The sequence below is a fragment of the Columba livia genome, chromosome 2 (genome assembly GCF_036013475.1).
Source record: "Columba livia isolate bColLiv1 breed racing homer chromosome 2, bColLiv1.pat.W.v2, whole genome shotgun sequence".
NCBI classification, from domain to species: domain Eukaryota; kingdom Metazoa; phylum Chordata; class Aves; order Columbiformes; family Columbidae; genus Columba; species Columba livia.
Window position 1 is genome coordinate 152,878,577 of NC_088603.1, and position 25,147 is coordinate 152,903,723.

General features: G+C 38.0%; 1 protein-coding gene across 2 annotated transcripts in view; it reads right to left on the reverse strand.

Annotated features, from left to right (window-relative positions):
• Window positions 1-550: 550 nt before the first annotated feature.
• Window positions 551-25,147, reverse strand: part of ADCY8 (adenylate cyclase 8) — a 129,568-nt gene continuing 104,971 nt past the window's right edge. For both annotated transcript variants that reach the window (XM_021298860.2, XM_065054417.1), the window contains 7 exons: window positions 24,330-24,502; window positions 20,526-20,607; window positions 15,693-15,851; window positions 11,937-12,083; window positions 4,798-4,890; window positions 2,401-2,515; window positions 551-1,110 (listed from right to left, as the gene is read on the reverse strand). In XM_021298860.2, the coding sequence (XP_021154535.2) occupies window positions 623-1,110; window positions 2,401-2,515; window positions 4,798-4,890; window positions 11,937-12,083; window positions 15,693-15,851; window positions 20,526-20,607; window positions 24,330-24,502 (1,257 nt within the window). In that variant the 3' untranslated portion in view covers window positions 551-622. The remainder of the gene's footprint in view (window positions 1,111-2,400; window positions 2,516-4,797; window positions 4,891-11,936; window positions 12,084-15,692; window positions 15,852-20,525; window positions 20,608-24,329; window positions 24,503-25,147) is intronic.

Below are 25,147 nucleotides of genomic sequence, written 5' to 3' on the forward strand. Positions count from 1 at the left end.
ATTTATCTGTCTACAGAGCAGTCACCCATTTGTGAAAAGGCCTGAGGCTATTTTAACAGCCCACAGCCAGTGGACTCAATGGAATCAGTGGGTTTAGGCTAAAATCAACCTAATCTATCTCCCAGATAGATACGTCTTAAAATCCTTTTGCTTCATCGACTAGCTTTTCCCTGGCTGTTATGGACACCAGGCAACTAGCTTACGTGCATATAACTGCTTGAAGGCAACCAAAGGTGAGAAGGACATACTCAATCTCCTTATGCCTTTTCTTTCACCCAAAAAGTGTGGATGGTATTGCCTCCTTTCCCTGTGATTAACTCCCTATATAAATTTGTGTTCTAAATCTCTTCAGTCAGGGGTTTATTCTTGACCCTTTCTACAGGTAACTGGCACAACAGAGTGGTGGCTTAAGGCTACTATGTCTGGAGTTCCAGAAGTTAATCACAGCTGAGGGGAGAGATGGGGGCACCATTAGTTAAAATGTAGGAATTAAAATCTCGTAGAAACATCACACCAGAAAATAATCACACTCGTTCTAAAAAAAATTAAATCGTTTTTATTTGTATATTTATTTTTATATATAAAAGAAATACAAAAAAAAAGAACACAAACAAAATGCTGATTATGGCAATTCAGTTTTGTCAGCCCCCTCTGCCTGGACTGCTGCCTCAGATCCACCGGGAGTGAGCAAAGTCCTCCGGTTGTAATGTCCTTTTATGATTCCAGAATTATTGTTCTCATTAAGGATTTGCTTCTGTTTTTGCCTGTTAAGAGACTGTACAAGTCCTAGTACAACAGCTGCTAATGAATACTGTCCAGTCAGTTTTCTTGGTTGTAAGATTAAAGGATTTGGTTGAACTCTTCCTAGAAGAAAATACGTTTTGATTTTTCCTTCCTGTTCACTGATACCTTTGACATAAATCTCTCCTCGGTAGTCGAAGGCAAATCCCCGGTCCTTCAGGATCAGATACGTTTCTTCAGGCACTTGTATTCTGCCACTAACACCTGTGCTGTCCATTCGACTTGCTAAATTAACTGTTTTGCCCCAGATATCATATTGGGGTTTCTTAGCACCGATAACTCCTGCTACAACAGAGCCATGGCTAATCCCTATTAAAAAAAATTGAGAAGAGGTAGCCAGTTAGAAAGAATGGCTGAAAACCATATTTGCACTCAAAAAGCAGGTGAAACCTGGTTCAGATACGCCTATCACTGAGCTTAAGGAAGAGACGTATATACAAAGAAAGTAAGAAAAAAAGGTCAGGACATTCATCACAGTGGAATCACAATACTTATGTATCATCTGTATTCAGCACACTATTGCCAAAGCTCCTGCAAACTGATTCTTATGTAGCAGGAAAGGTCTCTCTGAAGGATCTTTCTGTGTCTATAGTTATCGAAGGCAACCTTCTTAGTGCTATACAATCAATAATTTACATTCCTATGTTTCATGAAGTGAAAATGTTAGAGTATTCTAGGAAGTTATTGAAAGTCTATATCTTGTAAGATTATTGCATGAACTAAAGACAAGCAATAATAAAGAGGAAGCTTTTTTTTTTCTACATCAGTGATTTGAGAATATGTTTAGTGATAGTGAAAGGCACATATTTGGGAAAAGTATCTTAGTTTTTTACATTTTTTTAAAGAATATTTTTTTTTAAATTGGTAAGGGAAGTGGCTTCGAAACGCTGTTGCATTCATGCTCTATGAAATCTTTGCCAGTGGTCCATACCTACTTAGATTGGATGCATTTTGCCCAAGAAATCTTGGGAACTGAGAGTATCCTGTTTAAAACTGTTAGGAAGCCCAGATCACAGACAGTGATGCTGCGACCCTTCATGCTGTGGCTGACAAATATACTTCAGCTTTTCTTTATGGCAGGGTAGTACATAAAGAACACATTTCTTCTGGTTGGCTTTTTGGTTTTGGCCAGTGATCCAGTCAGCATGAGAAGCTGTGAGATTTGCTCCTACCATGCTGCATATATTCAGGCCACCTTTTCATGTCCCTTCTTACTACCAATCCAGGATTTCCCATCCAGGATTTCCCATCCAGGATAACAGGTTCTCCATCACAGCAATTCAGAGCTGCTGCCACTGGGACAGGTCAGGTCAGAACTGGCATTCAGTTTTTCTGCAAAACCAAAGTACTACTCTAAAGGTTTAGTAGAAACTAAACCTTAGAAATTCTGCAGTCCCCAAACCAGGGCCTATGATCTGCAAACAGAGCAATTCTTATTTCTAACTTTGCCTAGGATTAAGTCAGTTTGAAAAGAGGAGCTTCAGTATGTGAAGTATTTGAAATTGCACAGGTCATTGCAATGCTCCTGGGGTACACTTACAGAGCCGGATCCTTGCAGACAAAACCACATTTTAATTCTCATGTTTGAACTCTGCTTACCAATACGGAGTTCAAAGTTGTTGAATGAATGTTTGTTGATCTCCTGTATGCTTTCATTCAGAGCTATGGAGAAGTCGGCCAGAGCACACAAATGCCCCCATTTGTCTTCACATTGCTGAGGATTAAGTTATAAACCAACATGTTAGAAAGATTTTGCAATTTGCCCAGCTCCCACCCATCCCTACCAAGTGTCAAGTATCTTAATTTAGAAATCATAAGAACAGTCTCAGCATACTGAACCAAGTAGGGCATTATTAATGGTAATGCTTCCCATTTACATTATACTTGTATACCTGGATATATAGAACTTAGCATGAAGTACCAAAGAAAGTAATTTCCCGTCAATAGTTTGACAGGTAAACATGGGAATTAATAAGGCATGTGAAATCTATCTAAGCCTGAGCAAGAGAGTATAGAGAGGATTGAGTTAGCTTAGGTGCAAGAGACAAAAACTGGTGAGAACCAGGGATGAGCAGAAGAAGTGAAAGACATAACTCTCCTTTACTGAAACTGTCACGCAGGAAAAGCACCAATTCCAGTGCTGTCAGGGATGGAACACTGACAGGAACAACAGGGTAAGCCAGCCAACCTGGGAATGGTTATGTGGAGAGAAAAGGCTATTCTGTAGCTGATCAATCACCTCTTCTTATAGCAGTCAAGTCACTCCCTGCTCCTTCCCCTGGGTTCCCATTCCTGTAGGGAAATCCATATACAGATGGGGACCAGGAGTGGGTTTTGGTCTTCCCAGAACACCAGCAGGGCAGATGGTGGGGCAGAGACTCTCGAGGACAGGGAACTCCCTAATTGTTTCTCTGAGTGGACAGTGGAGTAAGGAACAGTTGTGGTTTTGGTGCGATAATGGTGTGGTATCATCTTATCTATTCTGAAACTAGTAATGCTTTTATCAAACAAATTTCCAGTCCATAGGAATGAAGCATTCCAAGGCTCTCCCTGGGCCATGCAGTCCAGTCTTTTGCAATTTTTGTCATCCATAGTTTTTAATCTGGAATATAAACATCTCTCTGGCATTACTCCATTCTGTTCATGCTGTGCTCACTCCTTGTCCTCAGCCTCAATCATTTCACAATGTGCCAACCTCCTTGGCAGCCCTCACCTCTTAGATGCTGACAAGGTGATAGACATGTATGTATGGAGATCAGTATATTTAAAACATCCATAACAATTCCATTAGGCTATTATAGTTCAAGAAAAATTAATCAGTCTTGGAAATGCAGTAAAGATTTTCTCCCTTTGAATTTTTACTCACATCAGGAGCTAAAAGAAGCAGTTAGGAGCTGTGTAACCAGCTACCTCCTTGTTGTTCAGTCTTTCTTTGCTCATCTCTGTACAGAAGCATTTTGAGTTGGAACAAACAAAATCTCATGCATGCCTAGTTTTGTGGATTTCTAGCTGTCATCATCACTCGTTACTCTGTAGGTGGGAGATGCTCAGCTAGTTATACTCCACATATTTTATAATGTATTCTAAACAAACAATGGAAATTTTCTAATTTATAAAGCTCACATTAATCTGGCTTTTGCTTTTCTGGCAGTTGCAATCTATGTGGGCAGATCTGATTCCCACTTTGTGGTTGATCTAGGACAGCACAACCTTTTTTGTGGTGCTCTTCCTTGGGGAGAGGCACCGACTGCCAAGCAAGACAGATTTCAGCAACAGCCAGATTCTTGCTGGATGTATTTGAGAGCCTCATCTTATTCCTTTGGAGAGCCACTTCAGGCATATCCTTGGGTGTAATTATGAATGGATTTCTCTCATCTGACTTATCTGAGGTTTATGGCAGTGACTGTGCATGTGTCCCCTGTGGCTGATTTTTCCCCCAGCTTGGTTTACATCTCTGTGATGAGGGCAGAGTGCAGATTTTCATGCTTTGTGATGTTCTTCAGTTGAACGGATGAGTCTGCTTTCTTTTTGATGTATAGTTTATCAGGCTGCCTGTAGATATACAGCTACATAATTAAAAAAAATGTTTAAATACAACCTTACACTTCCATACGTATTCTGTCAGTTAATAGATCCTCTCTCTTCATAGATTTTTGGAGGCTGTCAGCCAGATTCTGGTCTGAGTTACAGTGGTAACTTTAACTTCCGTCCAATGATATAGATAGACCTGCTCTAGATTCACATCAGTGTGACTGAAAGGAGATTCTTTTTCTAAGCCTGAATTTGAGGAAGGAATCCATATGGTTCTTGTTCTGAGCACAAGATGACATTTCAATTCATCAAGAAGTGCAACTGTTGTCTGTCAGAAGCCCCAAATGTCTATTTTATTTAGCAAAGGCAGCTCTACAAATAACAGAAAGATAACGCTAATGTTGTCTAATATGAACAGTGGAACATGCCAAAAGCTTTGTTTCTTAATGAAAACTATTGTCTTACCTGTTTTTCAGGTGATAATCCTGACACGGCCATGTATGTGCTGCCAATCGTTTTAATTTTTTCAATATCTTGAAATCTCTCTTCACCTAGTAACTAATACATATGTCAAAAAATGCTGTTACTTCTGTAATTCTTAATGCAAAATGCTTCTACAGATATCAAAATGAGTCATTATACTCATAGAATCCTCCAGTTGGATTCTGAGACATACTGAACAAAATTATCTACTCATAGAGCATTCAAGCTAAATTGTACTGTTCGGTAAATCACATAATGGATAATATAACACACGGATATTCCAGCATAACTCAAATTCAGATGAGTCCTCTGTTTTCTGAGGGATAGTCACTGAAAATTAGTGAAGACAGGCTCTCTATGTATCTATGGACAAATATAAGTAAACGTGATCACTTAAAAGTGTTCCTAAATCTCTTTTGGACGAGCTCAGTTTACAAATCAAGTGCTGATACAGCAACAATTCAGATGATGAAACCAGTGTGAAAGAGAATCCAGTTCACTTGCAATGCCCGTTTTAACCATCTTACACAGTCAATGGATGGAGACAGATGACTCCAAAGAACTTCTGTGAGAGTTTAAGTTCTCCTGTACTCTGTGATTTCATCTGCTACTGTCAGACCTAACACTGGTGTGTCCATTGGGTCATTCGGTCTGCACTTTTGTTATGTATTGTCCCCTTCTACAAAAAACACAGGGAACCAATGGGAAGTGGTAAACTCTCGTATCTATTTGGGGTAGCTATAGGTGCTAAGTAGGAATCAAGAATTTGTCAGACTGAGAACCTGCAAGAAGAATAAATTTAGTCTAGTGACTAATGCACTAGTGGAGCGGGAGTGACAGTGTGGTCCTTCTTCTAAGTCCATATTCACAGTTTAATTTTGGACTTTCCATGAAATAGAAGCCAAAGCTTTATATTCTTTGAGAGACATAAGCAGAGTTCAGGTTGTGAACTCTATCAGTAACAATAGTTTTATGTGGGCTATGGGCACAAATGACCCCATCACAGGCTTTAAAAATGTGTCTTGCTGATTTTAATACCGAAATACCCCAGTAAACTTCATGATGCTTCAGTGTGGTATCTAATAAATTTAGGTATCAATATGGTTAGGCAGTCCTGGGAGAAAACAAACAAACAAAAAAGCAGTTCATAGACACAAGGAATTTCAAACTTTCATCTCTAAAGCCTCAACTTAGTTGGGATTTGAACGAAAAAAATTCTTGCTGTGGTCAAGCAAAAATTTAATGAAGCATTTCCCCCTTCTTTTATACACTGCCAGGCATTCTTTTTCCATTTTGTGGGTTTGAGTTTCCTGTCAATTAAAAACTAAAGGGATTATTTCATTCAAAGAGAGAAACATACCAAAAGCATAACATGAAATATCCCCTGCCATTGAACAAACCACAGCGTACGTCAGCCGGAGCGCTGGGGTCTTGGAAGCTTTGCTGTTCGTGTGCAGATATCGCACCATCTGTCTCTAATGGGAGGCTGCACAGCATCGCGCACAGGGAACACAAAGCCATATGGTTAATGGCTCCCTTCCAAGTCAGGAAAGTCCAAAATCTTGACCTGCTTCTCATTTTTCTTCAAATTGCCAGAAAAGCCCATTATCTGCATTTCCCTCCTACAAGGGCAGCTCTTCCAACTGCTCTCTTAAAGAAAAAGATCATTTCTTGCGGCTCGGCTTTTGTGAGCAGTTTGAGAGCACCAGGTTTGTGGGCAAGGGGAGAAAATGCTTGTGGTTAAAAACAGGCTATATTTTCATTTCCAGATGGTTGCTGGAAGCAACAGCAAACAGCACAGTAATTTAAAATATGCGATAAATATCTGAAATTACTCTTTTTAAGAAAGAAAGAACCTGCTGGCTGTGAGGCAATTTAGAAGAAATAATCTCATGTTATCTTTTTTCTTCTCATTCATTATTGTTTCCAAATCTGTTTTTTCCAGCTTTATCCTGTCTGATAGATAGATTCTTTCCTTCTTCAAATAATGTTTTATTTACCAACTACTTTCTTCACAGTATGACAGGATGATGGATTTTGATATTGGGGAAAGATATTCCAACTCAGTCCTAAATGAGCTGCTATTTTTTATGACATTTTAAACAGGCTTACTAATTTACCAAGATAATTCAGGGAACATTTTCAAACACTTGAACGTGGTTGGTATCTGAGAAGCAACTAATGGCATGATGTCGACATTCATGTACTGCCAAGGTCATATGGAGGTAGCCCCTGGGATATACACATGCAATGAAACATGTACAAAGTAGTGCAAAAGAGAATGTTCCAGGACATGGAACACAATTGCAAAGTAATCAGCAAAGTCTGAAAGCAGGATCTTGTTTTCTGCCAAAAACCTCTACTTGTGGCAACACCATATATTAAATTTGTTGTCATAAACACTGTGTAAATCACTGCAGGATAAAGAAAATGGCAGGAAAAAAGAGCCCATGAACAAGAAAGCTCTTATTAAAGCACAAATCCCAACTGTAATATCACTATGATACATAAATGGTAGATTAAAAAGGCTAGAAAAAATATTACAATCCAGAAAAAAAAAAAATCCTTCAAGACTCATAATCTTCAAGAGAAATGTTCCAATATTATTTTTGGTGTGGCATCTCTAAGAACGGGAGTTTAACCCTGTATGTGTCTTAAGACTACACTAATATAAAAATGTGTAATTATGAAAATAGGTTTTTCAATGTTCATGTTTGTTTGTTGATGTATGAACTGTCATGTCAGCACCACTGTGCTTGAGTACAAAATAAGAAATCATATAGAACTGTATTTTATAATGATGCTAAATATATGTATATATCTGTATCTATAGCTATATCTATAGCTATATCTATCTATATCTTCTTTTCTCAGTCTAGCAACCAACACCTCTCATTCTGCCTCAGTTGTCAGGAAGCCTGGATAATTTGGAAACTGAGAGATTTGTGAGCCATCAGGGAAAAATAACCCTGAGCAAAGGCAGTGTTTTGAGAAAAGTCAATCACCTACTCTCCAAGATGAGTTTTTGGACAAGGTTCCCCTGGCTCCCTAAGAAAGACCCAGTCACAACCCGCATCCTCTACAGGCTCCTACCCTGTGCAGTTGTTGACAGGTTCTGTTCCATCACTCACTACTTTTTAATGGACTGCCTTTGACTCTCTAACACAGATCCACTAGCTGCAAACCAAAATAACATCTGGATTGTAAACTTTGTTTTGTAGTAACAAGGAAACTCCTCTAGAAAGAAGAAAGAAATAATCCAGATATTCTTGTCATGGGCAGATCACATTTTCCAAATCAGACTGATTTGTATCTTTACCACTGCTTTCCTTCAGAAACATCTTCCTGGCTCTATGGACACAACATTCCTACTACTATTATCTATGTAAGGAAAGGAAGGGACTCAAAGTATAGAATCTGATTCAAGATCAGGAACTCAATTCAGTTCTCTAAACACAGATGTCTCTTGTCATCTAGAGCATGCTTCCCTGAAAGATCTCCAATGACTTGCTCCAGAAGAGCATGAGTTTTTGATGGTATAGTATGGGACCTGACAATCCCATGTGGGTGTCTCAAATAACCTGGGATATCTCAGATGGCGCGAGGTAGTGATATCTCACACTCCTGTGCTAAGAGTTCTACACTTGGGTATCTCTACAGAGGTGTTCCCATGATCTTGAGGAGTAAAGTTTTCCCATGGCCAACAGATCTGCTGTGCTCTAAAGCTGTACATCTGCATTTGACTTCCAGAGCTGTAACGAGACAGCAGACAATCTTGGCAAGGAACGTCATGAAAAACAAGGAATAGTGACATTATGTTGTTTCATTTACATGGAAACATCATTTGCCCTGAAACACCGTATCTGAAATGACTTCTGGTTCCTTTTCCATGGGTAAGATTACTGACTTCAGTTGTTCTGTCTGGCCTATCACCTTTCAGACTGCTCAGACAGAATAAACTAATGGCATGACTATGCTGGAAGTAGGTTAGCAGTCAGCAGGGGATCACATAATTTCATTTACTGCCTGTACCAGGAACATATCTATTTTTCAACTAAACATGTCTGGGACGTAATACAGTCCCTAATTATGTCCTTTATTAATTACAGAGCAGGTGTTAGGGCCCTGAATATAGTATTGGGTTAGCATTTTGATGAAAACCTTGTCTTCAGTAATTGCCATGGCAGCAATGGAATTCTGTTGTGAAGATTATATGAACACGCATGACAAAATGTCTTAAATTAATTCATAGCAATAGGCTTTGCATTAAGTATGAACCATAATCATTTTAATTAGATCTGGAAAGAAAAACAGAACTATTAATCAAGAACTGTGCTGACAGCTGTGCAAGATCTCAGAGAAAAATGCAGGTATTTATACCTACAGAAAAAGCAATGAAGGAACTTAGAAGGTGACAGAGCTCTTCCCGTAAGAGAGTAGTTTTTTCTTCTACTAACATGCACAGGGATGCATCACCTGTGAATCCTATTTTCCATTAGTAATTTTCCTATCCGATCAATTACATGGATAAATTCCCCCTTTCATTGTCTCTCAGAGTTTGGTAATCTTAACCCTGGTCCAGTTTCTATGAGCTTCCACTCTGTAAACATTCCCCATGCAGAGGTCCAGGATAAGGAAGGATGACGGATGAAATTAAGATCCTTATCTAGGTTCATATTTACATTCTGATATGGGTACAGATATCTTTGTTTTAAAAAAAAAAGAAAAAAAAAGAAAAGCGGGAAAATCAATTACTCCTTTGTGTCTTTGTTTTCCACTTATGAAATTAAGATGACATAGCTTTTATCAGAGAAGCAAATTGAAAATAAATTCTTCAGAACTTGTGAGAGGCCTTTGGCACTTGCTGCTCAGGATGGAATGAAAAAAAGAATTTATTTTTCTTTTTTCTAATCTCTTTTTTCCAGTTATATGCCTGCCACTTTCATCTTTTCTTCTAGTACCTTCCTCTGAAGCCCCTGGAGTTACTTTCTCTTCAAAACAAAAAACCCAAACCAAAAGAAAAACTCTAGGCTAGATCCTCAAAGGCTGATAGAATTTTAAAGTAGGGCTAAGGTAGGATTTATTAAATAAAAAAAAAAAAAAAAAAAAAAGAAAGACAGCAATTCTAAAATCTTCATTCAGCTCTATTTTAAACCCTGGAGAGGTCTGAACTCTGCAGATGCTTGATTTATTTTTTTTAAACAAAACAAAACAAACCCCAAACATTTTCTGTATGCTTAATCTACGGACAGAATTCTAGTCCAGATGCAAAGAGTAAGTTTGCCTTCTTGTCTTCTCTAAAAAAGCTTTTGCATGCTGGCAATGCTTTTTGAGTTGAGACCCAAAGTGGTAAAAGATGTTCTCTTTTTTTCAAATCTAAGTGGAGTTTTTCCCTTCTCTGTTTTAGACAATTGTTCCATGGCAACACAGTTCATGTGGGATGCGAGATCCAGATCCAGCTCCTTTTGAGGAAACAAAGTAATTCTTTCGTTTCTCTTGAACTGCATATTAATTTTCTGCTGACAAAACACTAATCACTTCTCCAGTCAATACTCTACTACAATAGAAAAATTTCTTGGGATAAACAGAGCATGAGTTCCTTGGGTAGGATATTTTATATTTTCCCAAAGATTTCTCACTATCCATGTGCCCTCTCCCCTGGTGTCGAGATTAATGCTAATCTTTTCTTGCTCAGCAGAATTCTGAAAATAATGTCTTTTTCCTACTTTTTCTTTCAATATCTTCTCCATTAAACAGAGTCACAGACCTATGATACCGCTACCATCTGTGACTTTCTTCTCCCTTTTTTTATCTGGACCATTCCAGCCTGGCACACAGACCCAATCTCACTGTTAAGTACAGAGGTGGGTCAGATTCTGCTTCTACCACTTGGGGATCTCAGGAGGGCTACAGAGTCCTGAAAACTGCTTGCAGTGTAGACATTTAAATTCCTCACAAGGGATAATTTTGGCCTTATTTTTTCACCCTTCCTAGTTCTAAATTTTTTTCAAAGCTCTTTGATGATCTGTGCTTTGTCTCTTTTCTTAATTTATCTTGGACTCACTGCAGGACATGATAACACCTGTCTAAGCTTCCTTGCTAACTGGCTGGCGGACTCTGCAATACCAACCATGGACCTTGCTCCTGACTTCCTCTTCCACCTGGCAATATCTACATTGGGGATCTGACTTTTCCTGTTTATTTTATTCCTTCCTCATCTCCCTTTCTGAAATTAACTGGACAGGATACTTAAATTTGTTCTTTTTCCTTTTTATATCCTATTTTTTCTTTTTATTTTTTTTTTGCATTTCCCTTCACCTCTGCATTCCTCAGCACAATAAGCAAACTTACTTCATTTACCTCTGTATGATGTATTTGACCAGACAATCTCCTCAGTTAATATGTCAACACCTTTCATTCTCTATCCAACTTTTGATTCTAAGCTGTGTGCTTCCCATTCAACTTGATGCTATTTTACCTTTAATATTAATTGAGTCCATTTGAATAATGTCTTTGAAACAGTCTCTTTATCTTTTTGGATTTAGACCACTGCTTTCCAGGACTGTTGCAAATACCTTCACCCTTCTTTCTTCTACAAAATTAAGGCATGATCTACTTCTAGATACACTGGTGCAGATTGTAGGGTTTCTTTTGTTTGCTGGTTTGGTTTTTTGTTTGTTGGTTTTGTTTTGTTTTACTTTTGTTTTTGTTTTGTTTTTGTTTTGTTTTTGTTTTGTTTTTGTTTTGTTTTTGTTTTGTTTTTGTTTTGTTTTTGTTTTGTTTTTGTTTTGTTTTTGTTTTGGTTTTTGTTTTGTTTTTGTTTTGTTTTTGTTTTGGTTTTGTTTTGTTTTTGTTTTTCTTGTTGCTTTTGCTGTTGTTTTTTTAATGTGTGTTTATACTCAAGTAACTATTAATTTCAGTCTCTATCTCACTACATCATTCAGACTAAAGTTTGGCAAGACCAAGTACAAAATTTAAAATAGACAATTGTAATAGTAATTGAAGTAAAAAGATATTGGAAGCAGAATAGTTACTAAATTTGATAATTTAGGATGACATACTTGGTATTTGGGAACTCATTGTTTAAGTGCTATCATATTTTCTCTAGTAGCTGGTATTACCTCATCAAAGTCTGCAATGATTTCATTTAGCAAGCGCAAACATTCTACTCCTTGTTTATTCATCTCGGTCTGGGAATAGAAGTCAGCAAATCCAGGAATAGAAGCAAACATCACACCAACAGCATCATAGGACTGAGAGTATAATTCCTAAAAGAACAGAGAAGAAAAATGTGTTGAAGTGGTAATATAGGGATGAGAACATAATTAGCTGCAATTAAAATAGGTTTCTTATCTTTTTTCATGCGTATGAGGTTAGCCTTAGTATATTAAGTGTTAGCCAAATTCAACAGGAGAAAGCTGGCGGCTCTCACATTTTTATCATGGATTATATGCAGGGTTTGCCCTTTCCTTGAAAGCCTGTGTTTTCTGCTTCTGAGGTCAGAGTCTACACCAGCAAACCTAAAATAGAATTTTTCATTCTGATTTATATGGGGAACCACTTAAAGAAATGAAGGATTCATTTGCAGCTATGAATACCAGAGGATCAAACACTGTTAAGCAAGTAAAAGGAACCTAATGTTTATTATTTATTGTTTAAGTCTGTGTTGCAAATGTTTGTAGTTGACAATATTTTTCTAAATTTGTTGATTAACAGGGATCAGATGGGGCCATATAAAGCGTCTAATATGACATCTTCGTAGGAATTCCCCTCAGCACATTTTCAAATGGATAACTTATACTTCACAGTACTGCAGGTCTTTACAAGTGTTTTTTATTCACAGGTTTTCAGAGAGCCCCTGCTCTTGCTCTATGGTAAACTGTGGTTCTCCTAAGGGGACTATGGAGCCATTTGGTTTCCTGGCGCTGGGAAAGTTTCTGCTATTAGGGTTTGGAAGGAGGGAGAAACCTAAGTGAGGGTGATAAGTGAGCAGTTACTGGGCAGAAAGCAGCTTATAAAGAATTGGACGCAGGAGGCTAATAGGATAAAGTCTGTCCTGGGATAAGCTTCTACTTGTGTTATTCATATAATTCACTCTGGTACTAACTGACAGATTCATTTATGGATGGGGTCTTGTCACTACATATGTGAAAATGCAGTCAGTTCTTCACTGAATGCAAATAAAATTTTAGTAATAAAACTAACTTCAACTTTAGAAGAGCCTAGGACATAGTCCCCAACAACTCCTAGTGTGCTTTTCTAGTGACTAATTTACCAAAACCACATGCACTCTCTTTTGTTTAATTGTTTCTAGCTTTAGCCTCTGTGGTTTTACCCAATGGCAGATACTTCAATTTCTGTGACTTCTCTCATGACATTCTGACCTGGAGTAGTTGCTTCTCAATGTTCTTATCAGTGTGCTTTAGGAAATTTTAGTGCTTTGCTCTCATGGTAAAAGGAATTGATGCTAGACGCTGTATACCTACTGTGAACACCTCAGGTTCCTCTTCTTCCTTCATCCTGCTTCTCCCTAGAAAGCATCCTGAACTCCTGCCCTGTAATTTACTCTGCTGCTAATGTTGCTCCTTATCTAGACTCTTTTACAATGTGGCCTATAGTAAAAGTGGGAAAATTCTGCTGGTTTCCAAGGATACTGCAAAGCTTTGATTGAGAAAAAAACCATGACTGACTCCCTTCCTGACTTTACACTTTCTTTCACTGAAGAACATCTGCAGGGTCATGGAAACCATACTCTAAGGACACACTTATTCTCTTTCCTAAGTATAGAAAATGTAATACACACGTTAGTTCATGGATGCTTATGGAGGACTAGACAATATGTGCTAGGAGAAGCATATATGCATTCAGGCATACACTTTCCCCAGATCATGAGGACAGAAAACAACTGTCTGAGCCTTCAGCTGCTCTATTTTTGGTAAGAAGCATCAAAACAGAAATAATACATCTATGAGAAAATGCTTACAGTACATATTTGGGAATTCATTTTTTGAGAGCAGAGAAATTAACTTAATGGCCAGACATGAACGGCAGGATTGATTGTACTGAAATCTGGTAGATGTTACAGCCAGCCGGCTCACGCATAAATCATCCCCAAGTATAGTCACTCTGGAAATTACCTTACAAAAAGCAGGGGTGGTAGAATTCAATTCAGTGGCAAATTACTGGAGCATCAGCAGTGATCCATGGGGCATTTGTCTGCGTTCGAAGATTATTGCGCATGTGAGTGTATGTAAATGAATGTGTAAGAGAGGACATATATTCCCTGAAAATCCATAATGAGGATATGCCAAAATACACTCATGGTTGATATCAGGGTTGCTCCATTTGCCATGAGGCATTTTAACCTGGTTGCTTTCACACATACATTTTCTTATGTGCAGAGCAGTGTTTTTATGGCAGTTTATTACCCACAGAGTATAAAATTCCTCAAGAAGCTGATTTCTGAAGTGCTTTTCCTTGTAGCTTCTCACTATGTTGTCTTTCCCTAGGTGATATTTGAAATCACATCTTCAGAACACAATGCAGTCATTTTGCAGTCTAATTCTTCTAGCTATGTCTGTTTCCAAAATGTACAATCAGAAAAGGGTAGCTTTGATTCCCTTTTTTCTACCCGATAAATAGATATAGCAGTACCTGAATCTTGCAGCACTTGTGACCTCTTCATTTTAAAAGATAATTCCAACATTACGTAAGAAAATTCCAGTTTCATCACACAATAGCTTTTATTCACAGGTAATATGATACCATGCATTTGCCTAATTTCATGTAAAGAGCGAGTGCCTTACTGCTACTTTCAGAAACAAATTCTGGAATTTCTTTTATCCCTTCAGCAACATCTCTTCAAACTCCGTCTTAGGAATACTCAGAGATGCCATTATCCAGCCTTTCTTCGTGTATTACAAACACTTTTTAGGAACATACCCACAAACTATGTTTCTGCAATGGATGCTTTGTTAACTGCCCCAAAGGGGCAAATCGAGGGTAATATGAAATGGTAAAAATGTTCTCTTGGGTCTGGAGATACAAGGGGCTCAGGTCTGTTGCTTCCCATTGCACAGATTCCTCCTGTACTAACTGATGGGGCTGTAATAATGCTTCTACAATACTGGGCTGCCTTAAGTTTGCATAATCATTCTGTTAAATTCACATATCCTTTTTAAGAATACTAGATTTTCAAAGGCTCATGGATTGGAAAAGACCTCTGAAGGTCATCTAACACAGTTCCCACTAAAAGCAGGGCCAATTAGGTCAAGTTTCTCATGGCTTTGTTCATTTGAGGGTTGAATATCCCCAAGACTGGAGATTTCACAAGGTTTCTGAGCCTTGATGCAATACTGCTTTCCCAGGGATTTTTTTTTTTTTCCCTTGTATTTGGCTGAGATTTTTCTTCCTGCAACTTGTGTTGTTGCCTCTTGTCCTTCCACTTGCACATTGGAGAAGAGTTTGGCTCTGTCTTCTCTATAAACACCTGTTACGTAGTTGAAGAAAATGATAACATCCTCTTTCAGCCTTTTCCTCTTAAGTTGGAACAATCTCATTTTTCTCAGCCTCTCCTCATATGCTGTGTGCCCCAATTCCCTGGTCATCTTGGTTTCCCTCCACTAGACTTGCTCCAGTAGGTCCATGTGTCTCCTACTGGTGAGCCTGAACCTGGAAACACTGCTCCAGATGTGGTCGCAGAAGTGCAGAATGCTTTACTTTAAAACATGAATGTTTTTTAATGTGAAACAAATGCCAAATATTGGCAGTATTTGTGTAAAGAATCTTATTAGGAACTAAGTTCTAAGAATATCTTAGCAGATTTGGTTTTATTTTGCTAATTAGAAAAAAGTATCAGAAATAAAACTGATACATACTTCATTATCCCGATCCTTCTCCAGGAAGTGACGGGCAACGTGACTGGGTAAAATATTCCGTAGCATATTTTCATTGTGTTCTCTTAATTCCTTCATTTCATTGATTTCTTCTTTTGCTTGAACACGCCACAGAAAATCCAGCCTTGCTGTGTATTCAAGCTGTAGTTCCAGAAAGAAAAAAAAGGCAACAATAAAATCTGATAGGGTAAGAGTAGAGACTGTGTTGTCATCCTCGTCAGGCTGCTCCTGCCATGTAACTGCCTTCAGTGCTGCTTAAGCTCTTTGACTCTGAAGTAATTCGATTTCATTGCCAGAAAAAGAGGTTATTTCTTTGTCTTGTGTATGGTGTCTCATAGGAACCTTAGTTAGTGGCTAGAAAATTTCACAAAATTATTTTCCTTTTAAACAACTCTTTATTAGTTAGATAATAGAGTCAGACAGGAGATAAGGTATTGGAAGATATCGGTATCAGTATGAAATAAATATGTTACCCTCATATGCATTTTCAAATGAAATGGGTTTCATAAGAAAATAGTGTGAGGGTCATTCTAAACACTTTGCACAGATGAGTAGTTTATTTCTCAAGGATGAACATCTTTCAGCAAAACTATATATAACAGCCCCACACAGTCCCAAAGAAGACTTTCAAATTCGTGGCACAAAAATGAGGTATTGCTACTGCCTGGACATGAGCTATGTGTCATTTCAGTCCTTTAAATATAGTGAAAGACATGCTATCTGATACCCCCTCAAATACGCTGTCCCTGATGTGGATCCAGGGTCTGCATTGACAATTTAGAACATGCACAGTGGCCATGCCTGATTCCCTCAGCTACAAACCAAAGTCAAATGATTTTCAGTGCTGTATGTATACAGAAAAAAAAAAAAAAGGAAGATTCCTGCACAGCCTATATATGCATATATACGTATATTGTGTATTTATACAGATATACATATAAATACATATTCATATATACATAAACAACAAATGTCTGCAAGCTGAAGTGGGGAACATATTGAAACATCATGCTGTTTGCCTGAGAGGCATGTGTGTCAGCACATGGACAATACCAACCCTCCCAGAATTTTTGGTGCATTACACTAATAGATAGCTTTAATCAGTTTTTAAGGCAGGCTGATACTATGGCTTGCACAAGGGGCGACTTGTTAAGATACATCCTTGTTGAAAATGATGAATATATATCTGTGCGTAGTAAACTGAAAGAGCAAATATATTTGTGAGCCTTGAGATGCTTTAACCGGAGATAATAATCAAAGGCGCAGAAGAGAAGCATATTATACCAGCAAATAAATGAATTTTACAATTGGGAGAGACATCAAATATTTTACCAAAAGATGCTGAGGTTAAGGAATTGGTTGGGATATAAGCCATATATCAAGCTGAAATAAAGGGCAAACCAGCAGTGGGTGGGAGTGACTAAGAGTGGGTCAGGCATTGTTCAGTGACTCATTTTGTTCACACTTTTCATCATCAGTGGCCAATGGTGGTGGTTCACCAGAGAAACCAAAACGCCTTGCAAAGGGGATTACAGGTTGACTGTACTTCAGGGAGCTTTCCTCTTAAAAACCGAAAGAAACTCTGGCTTGACATAAGCTACCAAAGTTTGTATGCAATTTAGCAATGATTTACCTTTCTAGACAATCTTTTCTCTAGTTCTAATATTTTGATTTTCTGTCTTGTGGCTATTAATTCCCTAAATTAACTACACCAAAAAAACTGTCAGAAAAAAGTATTTTTAATCATTTTTTTTCAACATTTTTCATTTTCCTTCACCCTTTTGTGCTAGTAGACAGAGCCCATATCAGATCATAACTGGCTTTTATCTCTACCAGCTCACTGAGAAGGCAACATTGACTATAATTTCACAAGGAGTTCTAAAGGTATTTTTCAGGTTGGCTTGGAGCAGGAGCTGCTGGTGGATTCTGAGTTCTTTGATGTTTCACATATTTAAAGTACTACAGTAATAGCTTTGCAAAAAAGTACAGTTTTTCACAGCCAATTTTTTTTATGCTGCGGTACAGGAACAATTCACATCTATAAACCTAGCTCAGAATAGCAGCAGCTAATCTTTACATTTTAGATAATGCAATTCTGGTTATTTATAATCACATAGTAACAAAATATTTTTCTTTCAATATCAATAGACAACTGAGATGACACTGTCAGTTCAGATATAAAAGTGTGTGCTACATATGAGGTTTGAAAATAGAAAGTTTTGAGAAGATGCTTTACTAAGTTCTCATATTTGTTAAAACTAACAAAATTATAGGGTTGAGTTTTGAGTTTATTTTTTGACTGTGTAAAGAAATGTTCCTGGGCACAGTGATGCTAATAAAAATTACTGTCTGCAACATAAATCTTAAAATGTCCAGGTGTTCTTCCCTTGATATGTAGCTCTACAAACACTCTTATTTCCAGTAGTGAGTGAAGAAGATGAGGAAGATGTATTACACAGAAAGCCTAACGCTACCTATATCCTCTAAATGCTGTACAAGCCAATCTCTCTGCAGACAATTGCCACATGCAAGGAAAACACAAGGTAAGCATTTGAGGGACAAAGTATTTTTCCTTAAAGAACAAGAAAAGAGGATTTACATCCCAAAGGGGCACTTTCAACCACCAAAACCAGTCTAACTCCAGATAAAATAAGCAAATATCCTTTCTTCCCTTCACTAAAATCTGAATAGGAAAAAAAAAGTAGGAAAAAAATCTTCATGAAAATGGTTGTCGGGCATTGGAACAGGCTGCCCATGGAAGTGGTGGAGTCAGCATTCATGGAGGGGTTTAAAAGGCATTTAGATGAAGTTCTTATGGACATGGTTTAGTGCTAGAGTTTGGTTATGGTTGGACTCGATGATCCTGAGGGTCCCTTCCAGCTGTAATGATTCTATGATGCTGTGATTCTATGAATATAGAAAGGATAATGAAGAGACCTGAAGCATAATGCCAGAATTAGGTATCTTTCTTCCTCTCTTTTTCTTTTTCAACTGGATCAATCCCTTCTTTGCATTTCCTCATTACTCCCACTTTTCCCAAGCAAGAAGAAGGTTCAGGGGGTCATGTTTGTTGCAGATAAATTGCTGTGTAGGGATGTCAGTCCTTTCTCCATTTGATAAGGTTTTGAGGGATAGTTTATGTTTACACAGAATGTTCTGCTTCCATAATTTAAAAGATCAAGGAATAAATGAGTAGATTTTAAAAAAAAATAAGTCCAGCCTCAAAATTACCCACAACACTTCTGTCATGTCCTTTATGTCATGCAGTTCATGTCAACTTTAGTTTGCAGAAACACTGCTGTATAATATATTACTTGTGCTAAAAAGATGTGCTTCCAGATGAAATTTAATTTCTAATAGGGAATTAGCCATTTAGCCTGATGTCATGTAACAGTAACACAACTACTTTTAATTATGGGTTTAACACCAAAGACCCTCGACATCAGAGACCCTCATTGGCTGAACTACAAGTAAGATTTTAAGAAAGCTCTGAGTCTGATTATACAGTCTCACACAGCTTTTTGTCAAATCTAACTCGAAATTCTGTGTGCAAAAGTAGTGATTAACTTCAGATTATAATGGGTAAAGAACAGTAGTTAGTTGTTCCGAAATTAAAGGTCTATACGTCTGATCTTATAAAAGTCATCTTTTTTGTACATTCAAATAAAATGGAGCAAGTTGTTAGATATTCTACTACAGAATACTTTTGCAATTTGTGAGAAGCAAAGCTGTGCTGGAGGACAACTTTATTGGATTTACTGTGCTCTTCATCAGTTCAGACTACTGAAGCAAATTTTTTAATATTCTCTGGACAAAATTTGTATATATATTTTCAGTTTGTATTTAGACAGAGACATTCAGGTTAAATCTATAATAGGAAATTAAACAATACAAGTAAATGTTCCTGCTGTTGGATATTGTTAAATTGATATAGTGGTCCTACGAATCGTTTGGGAGAAGACGCAAGAGTTAGCACATCTCAGGGACCATTTCCAAGGGCAGTTTGAGTACAGCTACCCTGTTTTATGGAACAAGCAAGATAAATAGGATGGAAAAAGAATGTGTTGTGCTAACAGACCTCCAAGCTGGAAAATAGTCTTCAACATCCCAGATGAGGCTTATGTAGAAGACAGACTCAGAATTGTGATTCTGAAGAACATTGCCTGGATTCTGCCTAATCCTTGCTCTACTTCAATTCCTTTAGTGCTTTCTGTCTTAGTACGTACTCTCACTTGAGGCCATTTCCAACCTTTAGATTTGTATTTGCCTATGTTAAGAATCATTGGGAATACCGGTTATGATCTAGGTCCACATAATAGAATTCTTGCAAATGGACCATGACCCAAATAAGTTAGTGTTGGTGCTTAACCACAAATTTTCCTCATTTCCTCAAATATAGTGTTTTTCATCTATGAACTTAAAAAGCTATTTCATGGAAGTTTTATCATTTACTGTTTGTTATTCCCTTTCTTCATTTTGGTTTTATGCATACTCAATGCACTGAAGCAGTCAGACGTCACTAAAATTGCATATGTACCCAAGATAAAAGAAGTCCAGTTTGTTCCTTCAATTTCTATTAGAAAATGTAGCACAACTTGCATATTGCTGAATATAATATTGCACATGTTCTTTAAGAATGCTAGGCAGTGTCAGATGTGGTCTTTCTTTAATCAGATTCTACACATGGTTTATTAAATTGTTAAAGGTCATATGCTCAAGTGGATAAAAAGGCAGTTGGTATTTTGAAAGTAATTATTGTCACATCCTGCAATTGCAAGTGATATAGGGAATGGTTAAAGTAAATGTTTGCATTACCTGTTGACCATGATAAAATACGGCTAAAAGGAACATTGCCATCAGTAGTAAAGATGCCTCCTTTGTACCCAGGAAGTCTGTGCTGGAAAAAAAAAAAATAGAGTAAAATATAGTTATTGATTTTTCAGTATTGTAGTTATTCAGAATTTTCATTTCATTGTCACCTTGGTACTTTTTGTTGTTCTTTAAAAAAATGCCCTGTATTTGAAATTTTAACTTAGCAATAGTTAGTTCAAGAGAACAGGAGTGTAATTTGAGTGCTGACTGTTTGGAGACAAATTAATTAAATAGTTAAATTGTAGCCTACAGTAGGTACACAGAAGGTGATAAGCTTTTTCTTTCAAATGTGATATGCCAGCTGTGTGTCAAACCATTCTCTGTTCCTGGGAGCTTTGTAAACAACCATAAACACCACAGCTTCTGCAGAGTACAGGAGGTGAGATCTGCATGGGAAACGTTGAGACTGGAGCTGGAAAAGGGAAACTTCCAGATTGTTGAAGTAGAAACCCAATGAATGGGCCTAGAGATAAAAGATGGACACCAAGGCAGGTGCTGAAAGTTAAACATCCCCATATTGTGAGAAAGGTTTGGAGAAGATGACAGGCGAGTTAAGGAAGAGGATCAAAAAGGAAACAAAAAAGTGGCATACAGTAATTCAGACTGGTTTCACTGGGCCACAAAGAGGAGAGCAGAGAAGAAATGTCTACCTATGACAGGGGACGTAAAGGAAACTCTTGCAGATAGTAGGGAAGCAATGAAGATGAGCCAAGAAGGTACTGCGTGTATGAAACCTGATGTATAAAAGCACTGATATGCTGTGTGTGGAGAAAGAACAAAGGGTGACAAAATAAGGTGAAAGGGGTCCAGAGAAGTTAAAGTGGGTTTCAAATAGGGGAAGGAATAAGTTATGTGGAAAGGTGACAAAACTGAAGAAAGTGAGTATCTCTGTAATACCAGGGAGTTTAAAAAAACATATTTTCCAGGAGGAGAGACATAAATGGAGATGTAAGGCAAATCTTATAGTAAAACAAAAGGGAGAAAGAACTAAATTTGGATGCAAATGAAACATGGATACTTGACAATTATTTTATTGAAAGAAGGTGAGGAAAGATGAGGAAATGGTTAAGAGGTGTCTAAAGCTGGAAGTTGTGAAAAAAAGTAAACAAGGAGCAGAAATTGGAAGAGAATTTTAGAAACTCTTCTATCTGCCTTGAGATCTAAGAATAAAGTCCCTACCCCAAATCCATTTACTGCAGTAATTCTGGAAAAAGATCAGGTGATATTTGTCACAGGAGGACAGAGAAACTAGACATAAAGATTGGAGCTTGATGGAGACTAAACCAAATGGAAACTTTCTTGTAAGAGAGCTAACAGAACTGACTTTGTGGACCTTAATGAAGAATTTACTGTAAGGAAATATACCACTGTGAGATGAGTCATCAGTAGAGAGCAAAAGACAGGCAGGAAGCGTCTTTGTCATCTACAAATATTTTGGAATTCAAATGTTTCCCATTTTGAAGTTGTTTGAAACACAACCTCCCAAAGATTTCATTCCAGAAGGACCCCTTGTACGCTGGCTAAGGTCTCAGTTATGAAATAGTTCGTTTTTAACATATTTTGATAATGTAACTGTAGCCACAAATGTATCACAGTATCACAGTATGTTTGGGATTGGAAGGGACCTCAAAAAATCATCTAGTCCAGTCTCCCTGCCGGAGCAGGAACGCGTAGGTGAGGTCACACAGGAACATGTCCAGGTGGGTTTGAATGTCTCCAGAGAAGGAGACTCCACAACCTCCCTGGGCAGCCTGTTCCAGTGTCTGTCACCCTCACTGAGAAGAAGTTTCTTCTCAAATTTAAGTGGAACCTCTTGTGTTCCAGCTTGATCCCATTACCCCTTGTCCTATCATTGTTTGCCACTGAGAAGAGCCTGGCTCCATCCTCGTGGCACTCAGCCTTTATGTATTTATAAGCATTAATAAGGTCCCCCTTTAGTCTCCTCTTCTCCAAGCTAAAGAGACCCAGCTCCCTCAGCCTTTCTTCATAAGGGAGATGCTCCACTCCATTAATCATCTTTGTTGCCCTACACCGGACCCTCTCCAGCAGTTCCCTGTCCTTCTTGAACTGAGGGGCCCAGAACTGGACACAATATTCCAGATGTGGTCTCACCAGGGCGGAGTAGAGGGGCAGGAGAACCTCTCTCAATCTACTAAGCACTCCCCTTGTAATCTACCCCAGGATGCCATTGGCCTTCCTGGCCACAAGGGCACAGTGCTGGCTCATGGTCATCCTGTTGTCCACCAGGACCCCCAGGTCCCTTTCCCCTACACTGCTCCCTAATATGTAATTTCCCAACCTATACTGGAATCTGGGGTTGTTCTTGCCCAGATGCAGGACTCTACACTTTCCCTTGTTACATTTCATCAGGTTATTCCCCACCCAACTCTCCAGCCTGTCCAGGACCCGCTCGATGGCAGCACATATAAGCTAGACCAGTTTCTTAGGCAGTTGCAAAACTTTTTTTTCAAATAATTGGTATAGCTAAGAAAACAGATAAGTTTCTGGGCACACATTCTTGAACCTCATGCTCGCTAATATGGGAGCTGAAGTTCAGATGTTTGCCCCCAACATGGAACATCTCAGCTGAGTCTGCTACATCCTTGGCTGTTGGCTGTGCTAAAGGATATTCCTATCTCTTTCTTACTCTCTGTGATAAAAGTCACTGGAGAGTTTTACTGACATGGGGAACAGAAACTACTCTGAATTATCTAAGTTTTTCACACAAGAGAGTACATTTCTTTGCCATGCTTGATTAATGACAAAAACTAAAGAAAATGATAGCGATTTCTACTTCTAGCCACTTGGCTGAAGTATTGTTTACTGTCCTTCGTCATATTTGCTGGGCTCTGCTGTGAATAAGCTAAATGTTATATCTTTAGTCTGTAAGAGCATAAGTAACATTAGTAAAAGGAATTGCATCCCAAATCTTTAGTATGCTGCTATGGTAGGAAGCTAACAAGGAAAGATATGCATGCAGAGCCTTATTATGTGTAAAGATGTGGCTGTTGTGTGAACCAATTCCACTGCAAATCTTTTGTGTCATTCAGAGGATCTTAATCTGGCACACACTTACAAGCAGAAGCATCTGCAATGTTAAATTGGTACTAAAGACTGAAGAAGTGTTTTTCTGAATGAGCTAAATCACTGCTGTGCTAGATTCAGTTACTGAAACACTTAGTGCCGTCTGTCTCTGCTGCAAATTGCTGTGGCTCTTTTGTCCTCCTCTTCAACTCCTCTTTCTGGGAAGGAAGCCTGGAAGGAAGAATCTGATCTTGTAAGGCCCTCCTACAAAATGGGATCACCCCTGTATTCCTTGCATCTTTCATAACTATATGTTATAATTTGAAATTTATACAGTTAAAACCCTGCCCCTAAAAATAAATCAATTGTTCAGTCCTGTTCTCTTAAATTCAGGTGAGAGTTTAAATTGGTATCTCTTGATAGAGATAGAATAGAAGCAACCAATATATATGCGTTGTACTGCATACTTTTAGTAACTTGGGTAGACTAGTGGAGACATAAGAGATAAAACCTGCTCAATATTTAAAAGTCCTCGTGAAATGAGCGTTTTAATAAAAAATCCTGAGAAACAATCACATTATAAATCTTTTTTGATTAGTCATTGCCTCTTGCAGCCATCACTCCATATTTTACTATGGTGTTATTCAATAGTGTATACTGTGGCAAGACTTGACCCATTACTGTATTAAAAAGCAGTTCCTAAAAGGGGTTGTGAACACTTACTCTCCATTGTGGTTTAACTTGTCATATTGCAGAAAAAGGGAAGCATAAACGGTCTCAGTCAGCAGAGAATAGATTGCGATCATGATGAGAAGCACTGCCAGCTTCAGGACAGAGTTGAGACGAAGAAATACTGCACAAGTTACCATTGCCAGCACTCCAGTGAAGACAAAATACTGAAAAGAAAATAGCAATGGTTGCTTTTGGTGATCAGTGACTACCTATACACTCCATAAATATCTACATAAATCATTGAGTGATCAGAAGTATAAAAGAAATTGCTCTGGATTTCAGTGCTCAGCTGTTTTCTTAGGGTACAAGGCACTTTGAAAATAAAAGTTTTGCTAAAAAAGAATGTGAAATTGCAAATTATTGATTTTACATGGTACCTCCAAGTTAGCAGAAATTGTTCTCTGAACCTTAATATAATTTTCATTGTATTGGAAGAGAAGGGGCATCCTGTACAGTGAAAAGAGGAAAGGAGCGATGTGGCATGTAGTAGTTTGTTAATAAAAGTCAACTGAGAGAAAAAAAAATTATACTGTTTTTGATTCTCAACTTCCACAAGACATCATTAATCAAGATGTCAGAATCATATTCCTGCCTTAATACTTTTCCCCATGCTACTTGAAGAGAGCATAAAACCACATTTGATTTTTTTTTTTTTTTAATAGTGCAGGTCTAGATTAGTTGCATTTCTCTCTTAAAATGAGATGCCTAGAAGTTGTATTCATATCTCTTTTTCTAATCTCTTCATTGTCTCATTTTTCTCTATGATTAGTCATCTGTCAAATGTAATCCATGCAACTGATACTAAGATA